The sequence below is a fragment of the Microtus ochrogaster genome, linkage group LG2 (genome assembly GCF_000317375.1).
Source record: "Microtus ochrogaster isolate Prairie Vole_2 linkage group LG2, MicOch1.0, whole genome shotgun sequence".
Lineage (NCBI taxonomy): Eukaryota > Metazoa > Chordata > Mammalia > Rodentia > Cricetidae > Microtus > Microtus ochrogaster.
The window spans coordinates 32926473-32951354 of NC_022028.1; the positions used below are offsets into that span (position 1 = coordinate 32926473).

The window sequence follows — 24882 nt, forward strand, 5'->3', positions numbered from 1 at the left end:
ACTCAGTCTCTCTCTCTCTCTCTCTCTCTCTCTCTCTCTCTCTCTCTCTCTCACATACACACACACACACACACACACACACACACACACAAAGATAAGAGAAGGAAAGACATTTAAATTAATAGAAAACTGTGTGAGCGCTGGAATTCAGTCTTGGGCCTAGCACACTGAGCACACCACTCTACCCCTGAGCAATAGTGAGAGCGACAAAGTTTGGATCTGCCACTCAGTAGCTGATTAACTTGCCCAGGTCCCATAACTTCCTTTCACTTAGCTCCTTCATTGGTAAATTAGGGTAATAATGTGTACTGAGGATGAAGTAGCTTAGTAGATACAGAATGCTCAGTGCAATGGCCAAGGCATTGTCTGTTATTCTTTCTCCAGGGAAGAAGCCACCTATTCTGTCCTGTGCCACTGCCCTTTTTCCTTCTGATCTCCACTTTGCAAACACTTTCTCCTTGCCAGAGTCAGGGGTCAGAAATGGAATTGGGTCATAACATTCCCTGTTAAAAGTTTGACTCTCTGTGGTCTGACCTTACTGCTTCATAGCCAGCCCTCCTTACTCTCTCCAGGGTGTGTCCAGAAACCAGCAGGCTGCCGTCTGCTGTGACCCCACATCGTTAGGGTCTTGCATGTTCTGCATTTTCTTTGCTTGGAGTACCCTTCTTTTCCTGGGTTTGTCTGTGAATCTTTATTAATACTTCAAGAACATGCTGAAATCTTTTCCCATGCAGAGTCAATCACCGTAAAACCATATTGCATTGTAGAGATATCTCTTTTCTTCCATATGCCTTTCCCCAAGGTCTTGTTTTGTGACCTGGGCTGCCTTGGAAGTCGAGTGTGTCTCTTGTTTGCCTCACACTCATGATCCTGCCAGGTGTGGTGGTGCACAAATTTAAATCCCAGCAAAGGCAGACTGATCTCTTGAGTCTGAGGCCAGTCTGGTCCACACAGTGAGTTCTAGGCTAGCCAGGGCTACACAGTGAGACCTGACTCACAAATAAACAAGCTGTGTATGTGTTCAGTTGGTGACTGGATTGAGTTCACTAAGATTTCTGTGTCTCGACCTCTCCAGGCTGCAGGAACTAGTTGATCGCATGCTGGAGCGCTTCCAGGCACTGGGACTGATCGTGAAGGATTGGACCAGTGTGAAACTGCACGCCACGGTCATGAACACTCTCCTCAGGAAAGACCCCAGTGGTAAGTCTCTGCGATTAGCTAGAGCTTTAAATGAGCCGCCGTTCTGAATCTCTGATCCGCCTTTTTGCTCTGATGAGCCCAGTGGACATGGCAGGGGCATACTCAGTTCTGTCTCACATTGGCTTGTCAGATTTTGCAAACATAAATATGTCATGAGGGTTGTGGTGCAGTGCCTAGTATGCATGAGGTCCTGCATCCTTAGCATGTCTCCCCAAGAAGGATTTCAGATGCCCAGGAAAATTTAACTTAAACAATGGAGAATCTCAGCCTCTCGGCACCATTCACCTTATTTCTTGAGACAGGGTCTTTCATGTGCCTGAAATTCAATAAGTAAGGTGGTCTGGCTGTCCAAAGAGCTCGAGGTCCTCCTGTCTCTGCCTCCTTCTGGCTAAGTTGTAAGTGTGCCACTATGCCATTTTTTGTTTTTGTTTTTTTTTTCCATGGGTGCTGGGGATTGAGCTCAGGTGCAAGGTAAGCACTTTACTGACTGAGCTATTTCCCTACCCACAATTTCTACTCCTTAATGTTAGATTTTTGTTTTGTTTTGTTTTTAGTAATGATTTATTTCTTTCCAAACTGCTTGTGTTATTTTTTCTTAGCAGGGAAGCTGTTTGTGTTTACTTTGATTGTATTTTTGAGATAGTATCACAGGTCCAGGCTGGCCTATAACTTGTTGTCCTGAGGGGGTGGTCTTAAACTCTTCATCTCCTGCTTCCACATCCCAGGGGTTGTCTTTCTAGGTGTATACCACCAAGTCTGGCTTTCAGAACTTGCTTTTTAAGCTGTGGAGTTTGCCTGAGGCTGTAGTCTTGTTTAGAACACTTCTCATTCCAGCTAGGTCCGGAGTTCCTACACACATAGTTAAAATTTGTTATATTCATGGAGTTATTAGAACTCTGGATGAGTCCTTCAGTTCTGACCTGGGACTCTGCAGACCTGGACAACGAGAGAGCACACTGGACAGTAGAAGTCCAAATGCTTGTAAAGGTCTGTGAGAAGGCAGGAATGAGTTGTCAGCCAGAAAGCATCTGAAAGTTAAATAATTCTTGAGGGTCCTTTGAATTTTCTCTTCCCTGTGCTCTTCTCTGTATTGAATTTTTTACTTGAAAAGGACATGAAAAGATATGTTAGTTTTTCTTTTCTGTCTCTGTTCCTTTGATATTCTTCTGGCTGTCCTTTAAGGACATCTTTTGGGACATGCAGCCTAAATTAACTTAGTCAGCTAGAGCACAGTTTTGTTTAGGCCAAGGTCATGGACTTGCTGCCTTCCCATGTAGAATGTAAGGATATCTTTATTGGTACCCCATTTGGAGATAGTCCTTAAGTATACCCAAATCCTGGACACGTTCAATTTTATATGCGAACTTTTGTGTATTTTAACATAATTAAAATCACATGACATTTATTTTGGAGTTGTAGAAGTCTGGCATGACTTCGTCTCAACCTCTGACTTTATTGGTGGAGAACTGAGATTCAGGAAGAACTCATTAGTTGCCCAGTGCATACAGGTAGGGCTTGGAGAATGCCGAATGAATGAAAATACAGGGAAGGAGTTGGTGTCTGCAGCCCGGGAAGCCTCATTTCTTGACTGTTAGCTGCTTTTCCTCCCACCTCATGCTGCCGTCTAGCAGGAGGTGGAAGTTTCCTAGTCGGCCTGTGGCCTATGGATACTCAAGGGGGTGGGCACAAACACACTTCTCATGTTCCTCTCATATTGTCTTTGGATTATTTACAGCTGAAGGCAGATACAATCTCTACACACCAGATGGCAAATACATCTTCAAGGAAAGAGAATCATTTGATGGCCGAAACATCTTAAAGGTCAGTATGGCACATAGTGCCATGGAAGTCTTTTGGTGCACACCTGAGTGAGGGAGGAAGTAAGATGCACCTTTTAACACCTTTCCTACTTTTCCTGAAAGGATGACTAAATGTTTTAATGTCAGAGAGAGAGAGAGGTGTAGGGGGAGATCCATACATCATCCATCCACCCATCCATCCATCCATCCATCCATCCATCCATCCATCCATCCATCCATCCACGCTTCCTCTTGGTGCCTCTAGAGTACTTGAAATTCATGATTTAAGAAAGTAACATTTCCCAGCTACTTTGATACTGGATTTGAAGCTATTGAGTTTTACTTTATTCTCTAGAGGTTTGAGTTTGCTTTTTTTTTTTAAATGTGAAAAAATTTGTTTTGATCTAGTACATTTTTTCTCTTCACTCACAAAGTTGTTCTCCAAGGTTACTGTCTGTCTATTTTTACTCAGGAGCGTCTGTGTCCTAAAAGTAGAGAGTCAGTGTCCAACTGCTAAGCCCTGCTGTTCTGAATCACATTAACCCAGGAAATAGAAATGCAAGGAGTTCTGTCCTGCAGCTCTCTGTCTCCTGCACGCTATCTGTATAGTCGCTCTGTTAGGTTAGCATGCCATTGTCCCTCTGGGCAAAGAGAACCAGCTTTCGATGATTCCTTTGTTATGGATGGTTTAGTTCATACAATTTCATGGCCAAGAATGTTTTCCAGAGTTAGAGTGTTAGTCAGGGTTCTCTAGAGGAACAGAATTGATAAAATGAATGTGTATATTAAAAGGGGCATTTATTAGAATTGCTTACAGGCTGTGGTCCAGCTAGTCCAGCTTGCTGTCTCTTGATGGAAAGTCTATAAAGCTCAAACGTCTCAGCTGGTCTTCAGTATACACTGGAACCCCAGAGAGGTAGGCTCTGACAGTAGAGAAGGGATGAACTTGCCATCAAGAGTGAGGGGCAAGCAGGCAAAGAACAGCACTTCCTTCTCCATTTCTTTATATAGCCTGACTCAGGAAGCTGTGGCTCAGATTTAGGGTGGGTTTTATCACTTTAAATGGTCTGGATTTACAGTGGGTATTCCCATCTCAGATGAGCCAGTCAAGAAAAACCCCTCACTGGTGCCCCGGTTGCTTTGGTTTTAGTTGATTGCAAATGTAGTCGAGATTAGCCACCATAGCGTGTAACAGTGGTCAAAGCCGCTTCATCTTCAGTGTGCTCGTTCTTCCCCTCTTTCCCTGATATCTTTACCTCACCCCTGGACAGACTGAGCAGCCCAAGGGTTCTTCCCAAAAAGCTCCTCTCATTGGCTTGTATCATAGGCTGTTTGGGTTTCCTTTTAATTCCGTGAATACCAAGTTGGCATTAAGCCTTTCCTAAGGATTGCTCTCTCCATTCTTTTATTTATATATATATATATAATGTATACATATATGTATACATAATATATGTATATATTATGTATATAATGTATACAATATTCTGTGTGTATGCCTGAAGGCCAGAAGAGGGCGCCAGACCTCTTTATAGATGGTTGTGAGCCATCATGTGGTTGCTGGGAATTGAACTCAGGACCTTTGGAAGAGCAGGCAATGCTCTTAAGCACTGAGCCATCTCTCCAGCCCTCCATTCTTCTTTTAAAAGAAAAAAACTTCAGTGGGAAGTGGTGGTTTACATGCTTTTAATCCTGGTACTCTGGAGGCAGAGGTAGGAGGTTCTCTATGATTTCAAGGCCAGCCTGGTCTACAGAGCTAGCTCCCGGACAGCCAAGGCTAACTGTCTCAAAAAGCAATGACAATAAAAAAAAATCAAGCTAACAACAACAAAAAGCAAAGTAACAAAGTGGATTAAGCCTGTAATTTCCCCATTTATGAGATGAAGGGAGAAACCTCAGGGCCTCAGAATGCCCATTCCCATATAGTGAGTCTGAGGTCTGCCTGGGCTACATAGACCCTGTCTCAAAAAACCAAAGAAGCAAATAAGAGCAATGAATGGAAAATTCCCAAACCAAAGAAATGGAGGAAGAGAAACATTTGAGTCCTGTAGAAGAATGGTAATGCTAATCATAGCTGAATTCATCAGCCTGTCTCTCGCCTGCAAAGCTACATCATGAATGAGAAGCTTCTAGTGAGGGGTGGTGGTGCATTCCTGTGGTAGAATGCTTGTCTAGCACACTCATGGCCCCTGTTCTGTCTCCAGTACCGTACACCTGGGAAGAGAGAGATGTTTTCCTTGAGATTTCCTGACCTGAACCCCCTGTACTAATACGGGTGTAGCGCCCTCTAGTGTTAACTTGTGCCACTCTGCCACAGTACCCTTATTCATGCCTCATCAGTTTTAGAGAGGGGGCCAGTGAGTGAGTAATTGGAGGCCATTTAGTGTCATTCCTCATTTGAATCTCTAACACAGGACCCACTGTGGTTAGACTTGCCAAAAGGAATTTTGGTTTGTGGTATAGACTAGAATCCACAGAAACACTCAGAACTCTCAGGTTTATCATTTTTCTGCAATTTTGTGCAAGGGAAATCTGTATTTAGGTGGACTTCATGAGCTATTCAAGGTTATATCTGCTCAGAATCAGAGTAATGCCTGAGTAAAACTCACAGATGGCAGGGCAGCAGGTTCACCAGCTGATCTAAAACTGTAACTAAGAGTCAGATTTTTGGTGCTCGGGGTATAGCTCAAGTGGTAGAATGCATGCTTAGTGTAAGCCTAATGCTGTATGTGTTCAAGCGCCAGCACCAGAATAAGAATAACAATCAGACTTCCGTGTTGAGTATAGCAGCATTAAGAGAAACACTTCTTGACTATGAAGGTGAGACAGCAGGTACCATTCAGTCCCTGCCCTCGGGAGCTCCTGCCTCTGAGGGGCCAGAGGTTAGTGGACAGTTCCAACATGACATCGTAGGCTGATGTGCTGAAGAAAAGTAAGTACCTTTGAACAGGGTACTTAGAGTATCTGCTAATATCTGTAATTTCTCTTATTTTACTCCTTAATCATTAGTTCCAGAAAATAGAATCTTTGATCTGTGGGTCAACCAAGGGAATTAAATTTCTTTTAAAACCAAGGCAACTGTGGGTGTAATTGTCACAACCTCAGCATAAATACACCCTATGTAACTGTGGTAGGCTACCTTTTGGAATTGCTGTGCCAACTAGAATATGAGAACCCATGTTCTCTGAAGCCCTTGAAATGAAAAAAAATATTTAGAAAATAAGTTGATTGTTTTTATATTTTAATGATGAAATTATTCTTTTAATTTTTGTTTTTTGAGATGGGGTCTCATTATATAGACTTGACTCGCTTGGAACTCTATGTGTAGTCCAGGCTGGTCTTGAACTAATGGAGATTAGCCTGCCTCTGCCTCCCAAGTACTGCATTAAAGGCATGGGCTTATTTTGGATTTTATATTACATACACACAAGCATGTGGAGACCAGAGGACGTCTTGTGTGAGTTGATTCCTTCCTTCTACCGTGTAGGTCCCAGGGATCAGACTCAGGTAGTCAGACTTGGTGGCAGGTGTTTTTGTGGAATGAGCTATCTCATGGATTTCAAGATTAATATTTTTTTTAAAATGCCTTTAATCCCAGCACTCGGGAGGCAGAGGCGGGTGGATCTCTGTGAGTTCGAGGCCAGCCTGGTCTACAAGAGCTCTTTCCAGGACAGGCTCCAAAATTAAAGAGGCACTGACTGGAGTAAACGGAAAGGTTTGCCATGTTGGATACTGAGGAGCCCAGGCTTACCTGTGCAGACAGGATTTGGAGTGTCTGTGGGAGGCAGCCTTGGGAAAAGCCAAGCTTCTCAGCTATTCATCAGGAAACGTATCAGGAAAAAGCCATCTCTCATTGCTGTAATTTAATGAGTGCCCGACAATTACTGCTCCGCGCCAGGAGGAAATTGGTCCTTTTGGTTCTGTGGAATAGGATGTGTTCTGGGTGCCTTATTAGTAAGAAGAAAGTCGCTAATGGCTTTTGGAGGTAGAAGGCACTTTTTCCTTTTGTACAGCTCTTGTAAGAGTTGAAGCAGCTGTAATAGACTAGTGTCTGGTTTTTCATGGTTAAAATAAGATTTCCCTAAGAAAGACTTTGAAGGAGGGAATGACAAAGGTTTATTCTGCTGTGTTATTCAAAGCAGAAAAGGAGCAAACACAGTCAATTATGGTGTTTTTATGGCAGGCTGACAGCTCCAAAAGGAGATGCATTAGTGAAAATGGCCCAGGCCAAATTAGTAGGCTGATGTTCCCTGAGAGTTTCCACTTCTAGGAGGTAGCAGGAAAGATGCCGTTTGTGTAGCCATTGGCTGTGAGTGCCGTGTAGCCGGAGAAACACGGCCAATCTGAAGACGTAGCAGGCGCTAAGGGAAGTGATTGGTCATCAGCGGCCAGCCCCTGACAGTGAGGCCAATGGCCTTGTGCTTGAGGGACTTGGGACGGATCCTGGCTCAGTGGAATCAGTCTGTAAGGCCTTCTGCTCAGAGACTGAGGGCACAGACTGACTGCTCACCCGTGTGTGCAGACTGCAGACTGAGTGTTTCAATGAGGTAGTCAGTCAGCTTTACTTAGAGAGCTTTTCATAAAGACAGTTTGTTCTATTTTTTTTTCCTGAAAATGTACATGGGCAAAGTATATATGTACTATTTGACAGAATCATAGAAACAGTATAGCTACTGGCCAAGTCAGGAAGTAGAACATGCCACCATGCCACACTCCCTGACTGGCTCTTTGGTTAGTGTGTCTTGAGGGGATAGATATAATTTAGTTTTTAGTATTCCCAGGAAAGAGGCTTCACTGGCACTGTCCTTCCTTTTCATCCCTCGGTCCCCCAGCCCCCCGACTGTCTCCAGACCATCCTGCAGTAGAAATCACAGCCTTTCCAGATTAGCTTGCTTCGCACAGCAAGGTGCTTTCATGTGCTTCCTTCATGCCATTTCTTTTTCATATTTTTTAAAATTTTGTGTATGAGTATTTTCCCTGCATTTATGTCTGAGTTCCATGTGCGTGCCTGGTCAGAAAAGAGCATCGGCTTGCCTGGAACTGGAGTTACAGATAGTTGTGAGCTCTCGTGTGGGTGTTGGAAATCAAATTCGGCTTCTCAGAAAGAGCAGGTAGTGCTCTCAACCACTCAGCCGTCTCTCAGCCCTTCTTCATTCATGCCTCATTGTGGCTCAGAGCGCAGTTCTTAGTACTAAATGGTGCTCTGTTGTCTGGCTGCCCATCTTTCTCAGTCACCTTGCTGAAGGACTTCTTGATTGCTTCCAAGTTTTGGCAGTTATAAATAAAGCTATGAGTGTCTGTGTGCTAGTTCAGGTGGGAATTTAAGTTCTTATCTTGTTTGGATAAATAGCAAAGAGCACAGTGGCTGGATCATGTGGAAAGAGTATGCTTAATTTTTTTTTTTTAATACCTATTTGTCTTCCATGGTGGCTGTACCATTGAGCATTCCCACAGCAGTGACTGAGAGTTCCTGTGATTCTGTGTCCTTGTTACATTTGGTATTTTCAGTGTTTGGAACTTAGCCCATTCCTCTTTTTTATTTATATTTTTCTTTTCAAATTTTATTGAGAGAGGAGAGAGAGAGAGAGCGCGAGTGAGCGAGCATATATCACAGTGCACACGTGGAGGGTATTGGCAACATCCAGGGGTCAGTTCTCGTCTGCTGTGGGACCCAGGTGTACCTCAGGCTTCCCCAGCTCTTGCCTTTGCCCACTAAGCCCTCTTGCCTGCCTGCATTTGGCCCTTCTGATGGGAACATAGTAGTACCCAGTTATCTTAATTTTCAGTTCGCTGCACCACACAGTGTTGAACATCTTTTCAGGTACTTCCTGGCCATGCAGATACTCTTTCGTGGTTTCTGTTCAGCTCTTTTGACTCATTTGTGATGGAATGTCTTGCCGATAGATGTCTGGTTCCTCAAATTGAGTTTTGTTCCGTATCGTGGCTGTCGTTCCCTTATCTGTTTGTTTGTTTGTTTGTTTTCAAGACAGGGTTTCGCTGTTGCTCCCTTATTAAAGGTGAGTTGATTGTATTTATGTGGGTTTATTTCTGAGTCCTCTGTTCTATTCCATGTGTGGAGCTGAAGCCTGAGTGAATGTGTATTTTGTTAGCTTGGTTGTTTGTTTGGGTTGTTTGTTTTTGAGACAGGGTTTCTCTGTGTAGCTTTGGAATCTGTCTTGGAACTCACTCTGTAAACCAGGCTGGTCTCGAGCTCACAGAGATCTGCCTGTCTCTGCCTCCCGAGTGCTGGGATTAAAGGCGTGCGCCACCACCACCCAGTGTGAATGTATATTATTAACAAGGACCAGTGCCTCAGACCCTTGGGAATCAGCAAACCTTTCCTCCTGTGTATGGATGTTGGCAATATATTAAAAAAACTAGCATCCACTGTTTCCGCTTCCCAGATGACTACAACATAGCCTGCTCCCCTGTAGAGACTAGCCTTTCTTATCACACTGCAGGTAATAAACCACAGCCCACTCATCCCAGCTTTCCTGGAGGTGCATGTGTGTTGTCCTTCCTCTGTTTCTTCATTGCCCCAGGTAGGTTTCCAGGACCAAGCTACGCCAGGTGTGCTGGTCCATTTACTTTTTTTTTTTTCACCCAAGACCCCACTGTCGTATTATTCTACCTTTATAATAGGTTTTAAGTTTAGATAGTATCAGTCCTTTGAGTGATTTTGGTATTGATTTGGCTATTTTGTTTTGTTTTTCTAAATAAACTTTAAAATCTGTTGATAGCCATAGGATCATTTTTTTTTTCCTGGTGTAGTAGAAGGCTGCTTGTTCATTTCCCGGCCACCCAAACTCCTGAATAATCATACAGAAACTATATTAATTAAATCACTCATTGGCCAATAGCTTAAGCGTATTGCTATCTAGCTCTTATATATTTAGTTTACCCATTTCCATTATTTTATATTTTTCCACAAGGCTCGTGGCCTACCAGCAAGGTTCTGGCTGGTGGCTTGCGTCTTTCTCCTCTGGCGGCTCCATGGCATCTCCCTGACTGTGCCTTCATTTTCCCAGCATTCAGTATAGTCTCCCATCCCTGTCCACCCCCAACACCCTATCACAGGCCAACGCAGTGTTCTTTATTTATTAACCAATAAAAGCAACACATATATAGAATGACCTCCCACACCATCCTGGGGGTTTGATTGAGGTTGTTTTAAATCAATAGATTAAGTTGGATGTATTCATGAATTCTTTAGTTGTTTTATTTTTTTTTAAATAGAGTTTTGTGGTTCTCCTCAGGAAGATATTACTTCATTGTTAGTTTTATATCTTTCCTTTTAGGGTATGAGTATAGATGATGCTACACTTTTAATTTTTTAACTTTAAAAAGACTTATTTATTTTATTTTTGTGAATATTTTTTCAGCATGTATGTCTGTGTACTACATGCATTCCTGGTGCCCTGGGAAGCCAGAAGAGGGTGTTGGATCCCACAGAACTGGAATTATGGATGGTTGCGAGGTGCCATGTAGTTGCTGGGAATTGAAACCCAGTCTTCTGGAAGAATAGCCAAGCTCTTAACTGATGAGCCATCTCTCCAGCCACATTTCCCTACTTCTCCCCTTTTTGTTTTTTCAAGGCAGGGTTTCTCTGTGTAGCCCTGGCTAGCCTGGAACTAGTTCTGCAGACCAGGCCAGCCTGGAACTCATAGAGATCCCCTTGCCTCTGCCACCCAACTGCTGGGATTAAAGACTTCCGCCACTGCCACCCAGTTTCCAGCCTCTATTTTTTTTTAATTAATTTATTTATTATGTGTACAACATTCTGCTTCCCACACACCAGAAGAGGGCGCCAGATCTCATTACAGATGGTTGTGAGCCATCATGTGGTTGCTGGGAATTGAACTCAGGACCTCTGGAAGAGCAGTCAGTGCTCTTAACCTCTGAGCCATCTCTCCAGCCCCTCCAGCCTCTATTTTTAATGTCAAATTCTGATTGTTCATTGATAAAAATGAGTTTTGTTTATTGCTCTTCTATCTTGATAGACTATTACTAAGTCTAAGAGAGGTTTTGGTTTTTTTTTTCTTTTTGAGACCTGATCTATGTAGCTGTCCTACATCTCATTGTATAGACCAGGCTGACCTTGAATTCAGAAATCTGCCTGCCTCTGTCTCCCGAGTCCTAGGGTTAAAAGTGTGTGGCACCACTGTGCTTGCTATGTAGACCAGGTTGGACTCACCTGCCTCCTGAATGCTGGGATTGAAGCATGCACTACCATGTCCAGCTTTTGGATTTTTTACCTAGAGTCTAGGTCCTTAGACCATCATGTCGTCTGTGACAAAAAACAGTTATATTGCTTCCTTCCAAATATGTATTTCTTTTATTTTCTCTCTTATTTCTTAGCTGAGACTTTGTGTATGGGTCTGAGAAGCAGGGGTGACAGGGACATCTTTGCCTTGTTCCTGACTTAGCAGAAGATCGTCACGTTTCTCACTATTAAGTATGGTAGCTGTAAAGCCCATTTGTTCTGGGCTTCAGTGTTTTATGAGATAGTTGCTCCCTAAGTAGCTCAGGCTGACCTTGAACTCTTGATCGTGCCCCAGCCACCACACACAGCATTGTTTGCCCCTGTTCTCCAGCTCTCAGACTCCACACAGCACCTCCAACAGGCTGTCAGTTACAGCTCATTTTCCTGAGCTTTTCCTCCTTGATATTGTGACTAAGTTGTAATTCTTTGCAATAGCACATCCATAGTAGGTCTAAGGAGAGTTACTGACTTTTGGGTCTATTGAGAGTTCTACTTGTTTTTAATTAATTTTACTTATTTGTGTATTTGTGTGTGTGAGAGAGAGACAGAGACAGACAGACAGAGACAGAGAGAGACAGACAGAGACAGAGAGAGACAGACAGACAGAGAGAGAAAGGTGAGTATAGGTAACATGAGCCATGGTGTGCATGTGGTAGTCCATGGACATCTTTCCAGAATTGGTTTCCTTCACTGACTGGGAGCCAGCTGTTGAACTCGGGTTTTCAGGCTCGCAAGGCAAGAACTTTTATTATCTGCTGAGCTGTCTTGCTGGCTCTTACTTGTCTTTAGTATGGAAGGTTGACTGCTTAACTCTTTGGTGGTGGACTAAAACCCAGAAGTTTCAAAGTTTTTTTTTTGTTGTTGTTTTTTTTTTAAAAAAGGTTGCTGTGGCCAGGCAGTGGTGGCGCACACCTTTAATCCCAGCACTTGGGAGGCAGAGGCAGGCGGATCTCTGTGAATTCGAGACCAGCCTGGTTTACAAGAGCTAGTTTCAGGACAGGCTCCAAAACCACAGAGAAACCCTGTCTCGAAAAAACCAAAAAAAAAAAAAAAAAAAAAGGTTGCTGTGCTGTGACATATACCTTTAATCCCAGCATTCAGGAGGCAGAGACAGGTGGATCTCTGTGAGTTCGAGGTCAGCCTGGTCTACAGGACAGCCAGGGACACATGGAGAAACCCTGTCTGGGGGGAAAGATGTTTATTGAGGGCTAGAGCTATATCTCAGTTGGTAGATGCTTGCCTGACCTTGCTAGATTTGCTCCCCGGTACCCTATGAGCCAGGTGTGGCAGGGCATGCCAGTAACTTTAGCACTTGTGAGGCAGAGACGGGATGAACAAGTGTGAGGCCAGCTTGTGAGAGCCTGTCTCACATAAATAAACATAAATACATAAAATGTTGATTGCAAAAAAGGACTAGAAAGTATATTCTCTTACTTGAAGAATTGTATTTATTATATAGTTTTGTACAATTGAATTCTCAGCTCTAGTATTACTGCCCCTGAAAACTGTTTTTTTTTTTGTTTTTTTTTTTTTGTTATTTGGCTTTTTAATTTTTTTCCCCCTCAAACCTCAAACTTTTCTGAAAGCTTGACTAACCCTTGACTAATCACTAAATCCATTGCAGTAGAGGAGAATGAGCAGCTGCCAGCTGCACTTGGGCTAAGTCAGTCTCCAGATTCATGCTGCATATGGCATCATCTTTGCTGCCTGTGACTTCATTGTTGTTTCGAAACAGAGTTTGATTTAGACCAGACTGGCCTTAAACTCCAGTATGTAGCCAAGATCCTCTGGCCTCCACCTTCCAAGTGCTGTGATTACAGGTGTGCGCCCCTACCCTTGGTAACGTGCTGGGATTACAGGTGTGCGTCCCTACCCTTGGTAACGTGCTGGGATTACAGGTGTGCGCCCCTACCCTTGGTAACGTGCTGGGGTGGAATGCACAGCTGTTTGCCAGTTAGACTAGAACTCTACAACCTGAGCTGCGTCTCCAGCCCTTCGGAGGTGACATTTTTATCTTAGTAAAGTCTCAAAGTAGATGTCACTTCTGTCATCTAGTTTTTTTTTTTTGTAAATTGTCTTTATTGATTTCACACATAATGACTAAATTCTGCTAGGAAAAGGAAGATCACTGTGATAAAGCAAACACCCTTTGAAACTGCAGTGGACATGTTGATGAGTTCTGAAGGTTCTCCCTGGCTGGTGGTTGTTTCCTGTCTTCCATGTTAAGGCCCCATAGTTGGCCCTGTTGTGACTCACAACTTTCCGACCTTTGTTGAGTAGTTCCAGAGTTCCCATCTGTCGGATTCGGAGCTCACACGGCAGGCTCTTCCCGCTTCCACACCAAATGCAGCTCACTGGACACACTGTTGCTTTGGAATAGCTTCTGTCTGTGCTATCACAAGCAGCCACATGACAGTCACATGACCTAGGCGTGAGAGAAATGACTCTGGAGGATTTTCTTGTGTATAAAAATAAGATGTTATCAAAAAGAGAAAGAGAGAGCGTATACACTATGTTCCATCAGGGGTTGGAAGAGAAATCAAGAAAATCTGAGCAAAAGGGAAAGAAAATGAGTGAAAATTGGCAACGAAGATCCTTAGAAAGTGCAAAAATTATTTGAGCTGGACTTGCTATCTCAGCAGCTGAGAGACTAAGGCAGGAAGATTGTATCAGTTTAAGGTCCCCTTGGGCTATATCATGAGGTCAAGGCTAGCCTGGGCTATATAGTGAGGCGCCATCTCAAAATACAAAGCAAAAAATGTAATGAATTTGTTATTTGGTTCTAAAAGAAGACATGGAGACCTCGAGGTCTTCAGCTCATGTCAGGGGATTTTGGACAGTAGTGTCCCCAGATCTATAGCAATAGCAAATGAAATTCCTGTCTGGAAAAATGGACCGTCTCTTCTCTCAATGAACTTTTCTCCCCAGCATGGCCAGTAAGCAGTCAATAAAAACTAGGCATTAAGGAACCACACCTAATAACCAGATGTCTAGCAACTCATGAAGACATGACACAGCAGAGTGGCAACTTTGGATTGTACTCAAAGAAACAAAAGCAAAAGGAAAGCTTAGAATTTATCCAGGAATTGGGAACCTTTAATAAATAAGTACTTCTGGCATGGGGATGCTCACCTTTAGTCCCAGATGTAGTTGGATCTCTGTGAGTTCAAGGCCAGCCTGGTCTACATAGTGATACATAGTGAGCTCCCTGTTTCACTATATAATCCAAAATTAAAAAAAATAATAAAGGAATTGCCAGGAGAAATTAACCAGGGCCAGGTATAGTAGAACATGTCCGCAATCCCAGCACTTGGGAGGCAAGGCAAGACAAGTGAAAGTTCTAAGCCGCCTGAGCCACGCAGCAAGACTATATATCAGCAAAACAAGGAACAAATTTGCAACAACGTGTCTCATATTAGAGGGAGCTATCAAGAAGAAAGCACTACCTTTCATTCAAATACTTCATTTTCTTTTAAGAAATGGAAGCAGGGCCAGCATATGGCTCCTTAGGAAAAGTGTTTGTAGTATAGGCCTGGTGACCTGAGTTTAATCCCCAGAACCCAAGAGAAGGTGGGAGGAGACCATGCTCCACAGTTGTCTGCTAGCCACCATGTCGCACATGTATCATGGCTCAGGTACACATGCACACCACACACACACACACACACACACACACGGAGGAAGGGATGGAAGAAGGGAGGAAGAGGAGGAAGAGAGGGAGAGAGTCAGCATCAGCTCAAGGTGGAAACATATGTGTGTAATCTCAGCACTCCAGAGGCTGACTAGGGCTACATAAGAAGACCTTACCTCAATAACCAAAAATGGAAAGAAAAAAAAGAAAGAAAGAAAAATAATTTTCTATGCTTGGGCAAGTCTGCAAACGTGTGCATCTTTTGAAAAGTGCTTAGGGCCATGAACTTGGGACAGCAGTCAGCAGTGAGTCTGAGGACCCTGTGTGACCCACCACCTGTTGTTGGGTCCTTGGACCAAGAATGGACTCTGTGGTTTTCAGTGTAGAAGAGGAAGTGGAACACATTGGAAGACTTGAAGGATGTGAGGAAATCGTGTGGAACTCAAGCCTGTGAGGGCAGGGGTGTGGCACAGTGATAGAGCCCGCGCCTGTGTATAGGAGCCCTTGACTCAGTCTCCAGCACTGGAAAGCAGAGCCTCTTTCTGTGGGCCTCGCAGAGCTGTCCTGGAGCACAGCACGGTCACGTGCACCAGCGGCACTGTTGTGACCAAGGGTGTGCGGCCATCTGGCCGCTCACAGAAGTTTGCTGATCCCGACTTAGGATTTAGAGTTTAGTTAATTATCTCTCTGTATGTGTGTGTACATAAGTATGTGTGTGTGTTTGTGTGGAGGCCAGAGGTCAATATCAGGTCTCTTTCTCAGTCGTTCTGCACATTGTATGTTAAAACTTTTGTACAACTGGTTTTGGGTTTTAAAAAATTTGTTAGTGTGTACACGTGTGTGAGTGTGTGTCGGGGATCTGAAGTCAGACGCTGCTTGTGTGGTAAGCAATTTATGAACTTATCTTCACAGCCCCTAGTTTAATTATATTTCATCTCACCCAGTACAACTCTGATTTATTAGATATATCACACTTTTTTAAAAAACAAAACAGAATCTTACCTTGCAGTTTGCTGGCCTCAAACTTGCGATTCTCCTTCCTCTGCCTCATTAGTGCTATTGATGTGAATATTTAACAGATCCTCAAGATATAGTAATGAATTAATAAATATTTAATAAAAAACATTCAGTGAATGAGTACTATTGAATTTCCGTTTACTTGATTCATTTCTAGTATGCATGTTTGTTTGGAGGGTACTGGGGAACTGGCGATTGAACCCACCTTCTTTCCTCCTAAGTGCTGCCAAGTTTACCGTTAGCACAAACAGCAGAAAAATGTGGAGTGTGGGGAGAAGATTGTGACAGGGTGACTTGTCAAGCTATGGGTGAGGTTACTTTGCTGTGCTAATGATAAACGTGGTCATGGGCTTGGCAGCAAGTGTCTACCCACTGAGCCATCTCGCTGGCCCTCTACCTCGATTCTTGATGATTAAAATAGGACTGTGGGGGATGATTGTGGGGGTTGCCTTTTTCCCAGTGCTAGAAAAGTACACTTCATGTTAGAGGGTCTGAGGGCTCCTGACAGGTGCTTGAGGGAGAACTGTATAGCAGCTTGAAGCACTCCAGTGTGGTCTCTTACTGTGTGCTGTTTACAGGAGGAACATCCAAATCCAACAGCATTTTACAAAAAAAAGAAAAAAAATCTCTAAATCTGTGTGTTCTGTTGCCTGGAAAATGAAGTCTGAAGACACTAATGAGGGTGCCGGAAGCTGCAGCTGTCAGTGAGGGAAGCCGTTATTGAAATGAAACTAAATTCAAGCAGCAACTGATTTTTGATGGAAAGATACTCCTCACTGTTCTGTGGCTGTCTTTCCTCACATGATGCTGTTCCTGCCTTGGCTCTTTTCCACAGTCACTGGTGACTTCTCTTTGCAATGGTGTTGGAATCCTTCCCCGTGTTTTCTTGGCCCGGGGGGATGATGACAAGGTTTTGTAGGGTCTAGCCACCACAATAACAGGACATAGGCCACAGTTTGGCAAAGGCAGCAAGTGCAAAACCAAAACCAAGAGGTAGGCATTGCTGTCCCTGGACTCATTGCTGTGGTAATGTTTCATGAACGTCTTCTAAGCGTACAGCGCTAAGCAGGGTCCCTATTTGGTGCATTCGAGGAAAGGGGATGAATATTCAGTCCTCTGAGCTTATTCCCATGAGCTCCTTGAATGGGCACCTGTTCTTACTGAGGAAATGCTCATCTGCATTCATGCCTAGGGATCTGTTCATTTTCCTTTGTGTGTTATTCGCTGAAGAAATGAGTCTGGTTTTGGCTCTCTTTAGATCATTGTAGTTAGTGTTTGTGTATACATACATACTTGTTCTTGTGTGGGTGGGTAGATACATGTACATATGGAGGTCAGATTTCATGTTGAATATCTTACTTGATAGCTGCTACACCTCATTTATTTTTAAAAAGATTTTGCTGGGCAGTGGTGGTGCACGCCTTTAATCCTAGCACTCAGGAGGCAGAGGCTGGCAAACCTATACATATGTGTACCCGCTAAGTGCCTGATGCCCGTGTGATGTAAGAGTGTCTTCTATCTATCTGTTGCTTTCATTGGTTAATTAATAAAGAAAACTGCTTGGCCTGATAGGTCAGAACATAGGTGGGTGGAATAGACAGAACAGAATGCTGGGAAGAAAGGAAGTGAGTCAGACGCCATAACTCTCCTCTCTGAGATGGACGCAGGTTAGAATTTTCCCGGTAAGCCACCATCTCATGGTGCTACACAGATTATTAAAAATGGGTTAATCAAGATGTAAGAGTTAGCCAATAAGAGGCTAGAACTAATGGGCCAGGCAGTGTTTAAATGAATACAGTTTGTGTGTTGTTATTTCTGGGCATAAGCTAGTCAGGAGGCTGGGAGCTGGGCGGCAGGAACGCAGCCTGCTGTCCCTTCAAAAAGCAGGCCTGCTCGCCTCCTCACTACACCCGTGGAGGTCAGAAGAGGGCATCAGATTCCCTGGAACTGGAGTTACAGATGGTTATGAGCTACCATGTGGGTGCTGGGAACCAAAACTTGGTTCACTGCAAGAGCAGAACATTTTTTGAGACAGGGTCTTTTACCAAACTGAGAGTTCACCAAATTGCTAGACTGGCTGGCCAGTGAGCCACAGGGATCCTCCTGTTTCCTCCTCTACCACTGGGGTTACAGATGTGTCCTATCATATCTGGCTTCTTTATGTAAGTTCTGGGGATCCAAACTCAGTCCTCAAGCATAAACAGCATTGCCCACTGAGCCATCTCTTCAGCTCCCACTGTAGTTTTTGTAGTCATTGTAAAATGTAAACAGCATCTGTGTAACTGGCATGATTGTGAAACCAACCACTGTCTGTTTCCAGAAGCTGAAACTGTGTAGACAGCAGCCGTGTATTCCCATCCTTGCAGTTGCAGGTAACCTGCTTTCTTCCCGTTCGCATGATTCTGGCTGTTCTAGGTACCTCGTAGATGGAATTACAGGTTTGTCCTTTTGTGTGGCTCATTTCATTGAGTGTGTTTTGGGGGTTCATCCACTATGTGACGTGTACCAGAATTTCATTCCTTATTATATGACTGAATGTTATTAGTTGTGTGGTTTTAATTACAGTGTGAGAGAGACATTGTAGCAGAGTGTAAATCCGGACCCAGAGACGATGATGGGACACATCCTCTTTGAAGTAGACTACTATGTGGGTGCAGACTGGGGAGATGGCCCAGTGGGTTGGATGCTAGCTGTGCTTATTAGTTCTCTCCTGCTGCTGCGATGAAATGCCATGTCCAGAGGAGACTTAAAAAAGAACGTCTGTTTTGGCTCACAGTTCTGGAGGACTGAAGTCCATAGTGGTGGAGGATACATGTAGGAAGCCGGCTGGTCACACTTCATGTGCACACAGGAAACAGTGAGCAAGCTGGAAGTGAGGCAAGACTACTAGTTGTCAAAGCCTAGTGATGTGCTTCTTACACCAAGGTTCCAGATGTGCTAAGAGTTCCCTAACCTGAATAGTGCCTCAGCTGGGTACTAAGTGTTCAAATATATGAGCCACTAGGGGACATTTTTTCTTCAAACCACCACACTGTGTTAGTAGGAGGACTCTGGGTTCAATTCCTCAACACCCATATAAAACCTGGGCATGGTAGTGTGTGTCTGTACTCATAGTGCTGGGGAATGAGAAAACAGAATGATAAAGATGATAACCAGTTTTGACCTCTGGACTCCACCTGGGCATGGCCTGCAAGCCTAAAATGCACACCCACTGCACACACATGCACATGCATACCACATCACCACATAGACAGACACACATCCCACCACACACATCTCTCTCTCTCTCTCTCTCTCTCCTCTCTCTCTCTCTCTCTCTCTCTCTCTCTCTCTCTCTCACACACACACACACACACACACACACACACACTACTCTCGACTGAAGGAAAGCAATGGTGGGTAGGTGCCTTGTGGTGATGGTATCTGATTATCATTCCAGATGTTAGAGAACTGACAGTAAAACAGGTGAAGTGGGTGGTACTGTGAGGCTGTGACGGCTTTAAAAAGGACAGACTCCCAGCCACAAACTATATAGAATCAGGGCTGAGCATTATTGTCAGAAATTCAAAGCTCGGGAGAAAGAGTCTGGTTAGGAATCCAGCAGAAGTCCAATTACTCCGTTTTTTAGATTGTCATGGCTTTCAACTCTCAAGGCATGCTTGGGCATGATAATGTTCTTTCTTCCAAAAAGCCTTTTGCTTGTCTGACATCCAGCCACGCCTTCACAGAGGGAAGGCGGCCGTCTGAGCTGGACCGTGGAGACATGAGTGCGTGTCACAATGTGTGAGGCAGGGGTGATGCTACTGAAGGCATGTTTCCTGCGGCTCTGGCTGAGGCTTCTGTCTTGTCTAACGAGGTGAAAATAACGTAGTTGATAGCATGTGGCAGTCTGCCTTCTATCTTGCGAGGAGCTGTTCCTAGCTTAGCTGTTATTTGGACAGCTATTGTTCGTGCATATGTAGACGCTCTGTTGCCTGAGGATATCTGATTTGCTTTTAACTTTTGGACACCATCCCCACGTTGGAGAAGTTGGAGTGGAGGTAGGCTGGGTCTGAGTTCTTTCCCCCTCTCTCATCTCCTTTTTCTCAGTTTGACACAGCCAACAGTCAGTGCTTGAATACCTAACCTCCCTAAAGCCCCAGACTGAGAAATCACTGAGGCTGCCAACTCCTGTGAGACAAGAGCTAGGGCTTCTCTTCTGCTGACCTCTCTTCCTTTCTGTCGGCCTTCTCTTGCTGCACCGGTGAGCTACAGGTACTGTTTGCGGGAAGGTGACCACACAGGAAGTAAAAAATGAGAGTGGTGACAAAATTTAAGGAGCACTAGTTCTTCCCAGGGCAGCTATCTGCAGAACATCACCTGGGTCGGCTCTGAGGGAGCAGCCACCCTCGGGATTGGCGCGTTGTATGTAGACTTAAGGCCTGAGAAGTCTCTCAGCCAGCAGCCACCAGACAGGTTACTGTGGTAAAGCAGTAATACCCATGCCTAAAGGCAGGGCTTTCTGGGAAGGAAACTTGGCAACAGATTGAGCTGCCATCGGCCCGCTCAGATGCTGGTTCTCCAATGACACCATGTGCGGCCTGCACTGAAGTCAAGCACAGCTTTCCAGCCCTGTCAGCACAGCCTCTTGTCTCTGCCTCCTCCCCTGCTCTTCAGGGAGGGGAAGTCCCTTAGCATTTTGCATATTGAGGTGCTCAGCAGAACTGTCTGGCATCCTGTTTGTATATAGCAGTTTTAATTCACTCTCTAATAGGTCATTTGGCTTTACCAGCAGTCTTAAACTTGATAATACTTGCATCAGCAGTGAGGTGCAGGCCAGACGTCCAAAAGTGCAACCCTGAGCGATTACTCGCAGGTTTTATGGTCTCCACTCCCTCGCTCTTGTTTGCCACCTCCCTAGGCTGGGCCAGGCTATATATAAACAAACCTCTTGCACATTCCAGCAGAGCCCTGCAGGTGGCTGGGGAACAGAATGGCAGGGAAGTCCCTCTTCTCTTCTTGCAAGGAAAGCCTTTCTTGTCAGTAGAGGTGGGGATTCTGTCAGTGGCGTGAAGCACGTTGGTGTAGTTTGCCTGGGTGAACAGAAAGCAGGAGGGGCATGTTGACAGGGTGAAGGGGTGTAGTCGTCCCTAACATGCACACAGCCTTTTGCACTTGCTCATGGAGGTTCCTGCTACTAGGATTCACTTCTTCCATGTCCTTGGCCTTGCTCCTTGGCGCTGAGGTGCCCAGGCTTTCTGTGAGAGCATCACGTCCTCTTTTTATCGGCTATTATTAGCTGTTGTTATCGACTCTCACCACTGATCACTGCAGTCGGGTTTCAGATTAAAAGTAGCCTGGCTGCCCAGAGTTAGGGCTGTATTTGAAGATGACTCAAAGATGACAGAACCTTGCCAACAGTAAGACCTTTTATTCTGAAGATGTTACTGCTCCAGTCTTGAGAAGTATTGCAGCTCTGTGTGGAAAGATAGTAGCTGTAAAGATTCCTAGTAAACTTTCTTTTTCCCCTTTCAAGGAAACTGGGTTTGTTTGTTCTCTCGTTCATTTGTTTCTGGAACGATCTAATGGAGATTGTTGTCAGGGAGTAATAGTAAGTCAGAATGTGCTGTAGTTTGGGTCTGGAATGTCCCCCAGATTCCTATATGTTAAATTCTTGGTCTTTCAGCTGTGGTGCTATTGAGGAAATAGAGCCTTCAGGAGGTGGGGCTACTTAGAGGAAGTGGGTCATTGGGGTGCACGCTTAGAGAAGGATTTGGGGATCCTGGTCCCTTCTTGCCTTCCTTCACTTCCTGGATGCCATGGAGTAAAATTTTTTCTGCCACACAATCAGACGAGGTGCAGTGTGCTGCCACAGGCTCAGCGCATTGAGGCTGCGAGACCTCTGAGACCAAGAGCCAAGTAAGCCTTTCAGCCTTTAAGTTGATTTGTGTCGCAGCAACAGAAAACTGAGTCACACAGCACTTGGAGCTGTAACTTAACATTTTTTTCCTATCGTAGCTATAGGGTGTCTTTATAAAATATCTTTCTGTTTAAAAGTAGTTATGTGTGACAGAGACTAGCTCCATGCTCATTGGTGGGGAAGCATTAAGACATTGTTTGCCTAAGAACCTTCTAGGTCCTCTTCCGAGGAATTTTTCCATGCAAGGGATCTCACTCAGCCTCCAACACTCGAGGCACTCTGTATCACTGAGCGCCACCCTGAAGAAGTTTCCATGTTCTCTTTTTTGGTGAAGAGGAGTGTCTGTGTGGGAATATGGCTTGCCCTGTGATGAATGACCCTTCTTTCCACTTCTGATTCTGGCTATGAACTTGGTCAGAAGCACCCAGCAGCCATACCTAGATGCAAGACTGTCTTGAAATGTCTGCTGGGTTTGTTAGCCTGCCGCTTTTAAACTCAGCCTTTGATGAACTTGTAGGACATAGGTTGTTGTTCTTTGCCAGAATGTAGCACAAATGGCTTCCAGTTCCTATTGAAGGTCTTCCTGTCTGACCTCCTGAGTTCAACCTTGGCTGCTGACTTTTCTACCAGAATTAGCCATAATACTGGGCTTCTAGCATTCTGAGCTTTTTGTACCTGCTTCTTCAAACACTTCCAAATCCACTTGGCCCCCAAACAGTCCCAAAGGTTTCCAAACCACAGTGTGAGTTCCAGAAGAGGACTTTCACTTCTCCGATGTCAACTTTTGGTGTTGGGATTTTTGCTTTTTAATCATCACTTCGGTCCAGTACCTGACAGAAACAACTTGTAGGAGGAATTTATGATTATTCTGATGATGATGTCATTGGTTCCCAGTTCAGTACTTGGCTTTGTATTCTGGGCCATGGTGAGGCATCATGGCAGCAGAGGTGTGTCACTGAGATGTTCACTTCATGGTGAGCAGGAACCAGAATGTAGCAAGAGGCCAGGGACCACGAATAATGTCTTCCTGTTAGGCCCTATATTCTTGATGCTTCCAGGACCTGCCAAAACGACACCACGAGCTCAGGACTAAGTATTGTGGGGCATTCTGTAGTCAAGCCCTAGCAGCCCCAAAATGAGTGAACGCTTGCCTGTGAGCATATGCATATAGCCAAAAGATGGGATTTTCTCCCAGGTTGGCATTCTTGGATACAGATTTGTTAATCTACTCCACAGCGTGCACACTGCCTCAGGGTCACAGCCTTCTGCTGGCCAGTATGCTAGGCCTGGTACTAGGAGCTGTTAAGTTGATCTCAGAGTTAGTGGTCCTAGCCCGTCTCTGTTTCTTATCTTTTAAGTAAGAATAATTAAGTTCAGCTCTGTTTCTCATCACAACAAGTGTTTAAAGGGTTTATGAGCTGGGATTTGTAAGACTTCTAGATCCTTAGATGAACAGTGTTATTTAACCACAGCAAAGCTTTGTCCTGGGAGCACCCTCCCAAGGAGCTCACCGTGCTGGTCAGGCTGTCTTCAGTTGCCCTTTTACCTGCCATCCCATGTAGGGAGGTGGGTGGGTACGCGCTGTCATTAAGTATCAGATAGTACCATTACTGTTACTTTTATCTGTAAACAAGGCGATTGTGTAAAAATAGAAGTTGGTAAAACAGTATGAAAGACAAACACTGGGGAAACTTCAGACTAGCATGCATTGGTATTCCTTAGCATGTCCCCTTCACCATGGGCCTCCAAAGTCTAAACACATGTGTGAAGACGAGACAGCACCCTTTGTTAGGGAGAGATCAGCACAATCTTAACTGCCCACTCAATCTGTCAACCATCTAGTTCATCTACAGTTGCACCAAGTATAACATAAAGGTTAACTTAACGGATGGGTACCAAGAACTACTCAAATTGTGTAGGCCTTATATGGTGTGTGTTGCCTGCCCGCCTGCCTGCCTTTCTCTCTTTCTTCCTTCTTTTGTTCCTTTGTTCTTTGCTTCCTTCCTCCCTTCCTTCCCTTCTTTTCCCTTCCCTTCTTTTCCCTTCCCTTCCCTTTCCTTCCTTCCTTCTTCCTTTCTTCCTTCCTTGGTGCTGGGGATTGAACCCAGAGTCTCACATATTCTAGGTAAGCTGTTCAACCACTAAGTTACAACCTCAATCCCATCACACACTTTAAATTTCCATTATGAACTTAAAACTTAATTTTCTCTTATTGAAGTCAAGTTATCTAAGTCTGTCCAGCATGAGAGGTATGTTTTCTTAGAAGAGGGATTTTTGGGCCAGCCAGTAAAAGCACGTGCCACAAAAGCCTGATGTTCAGTCCCTGAAACCCACAATGGGAGAGAGCTGGCTCCCATGAGTTATCCTTATCCACTGACCCACACATGGCTTTGGTACAAGCATGCCCTCTCACCCGCCCAGCACACACCCACACAACACTAATAGTAAATAAATTAAACCCTTTTATTTATCATTGTATGTTTGTGTGTGTATAGATCATGTGGAGGTCAGAGACAGTCCTGGGGAGTCAGTTCTCTCCTCCCCTTTTCTATGTTCTAGGGATTGAACCAAGGTGGTCGATTCTAAGCATCAGGTGCCACTACCAGCTGAGCCAGCGCACTCTCCCATAAATAAACTTGGTTTTCAAAAGAGGGATCTTTGAGGACTATGAACACTGCTTTATCTGAGACAAAGAAGACAGGAAGGCTGGCAGGTTTGTTGTTCTCTGCTGGGGTCTGGCCTTCTTTAGTTCTGTACCTTGAGGTCACATCCGTGAGAGGCTCCTCTCCATCTTCCTCCACTCTGAGATTTCCACTCTCATTTTTGCATGCTCTTTGCATCTGGAGTTCTTTCTGGTGTTTGATGGGTATGCCACAAGGCTGAGAGGAAAGAGTTGAAGGTCCAAGACGAATGAATGCCAGGAAAAATGACCACAGTTAGCGCTTCAATCCTGCCATTTTTTTTTTCAGTGTATAGCACTACGTTCCCAGAAATCAATAACTCCCTCTGTGCTCTCCAGAGGAAACAAACATGTACCAACTAAACATGGTAGACTCCACAGACCGTGTGAGCG

The 24882-nt window shown here is 44.5% G+C and overlaps 1 protein-coding gene across 6 annotated transcripts in view; it reads left to right on the top strand.

The window, feature by feature from the left end:
- Nucleotides 1-24882, top strand: part of Ascc1 (activating signal cointegrator 1 complex subunit 1) — a 97279-nt gene that overhangs the window by 61638 nt on the left and 10759 nt on the right. For all 6 annotated transcript variants that reach the window (XM_013351232.1, XM_013351235.2, XM_013351233.1 and 3 more), the window contains 2 exons: nucleotides 1076-1200; nucleotides 2936-3021. In XM_013351232.1, the coding sequence (XP_013206686.1) occupies nucleotides 1076-1200; nucleotides 2936-3021 (211 nt within the window). The remainder of the gene's footprint in view (nucleotides 1-1075; nucleotides 1201-2935; nucleotides 3022-24882) is intronic.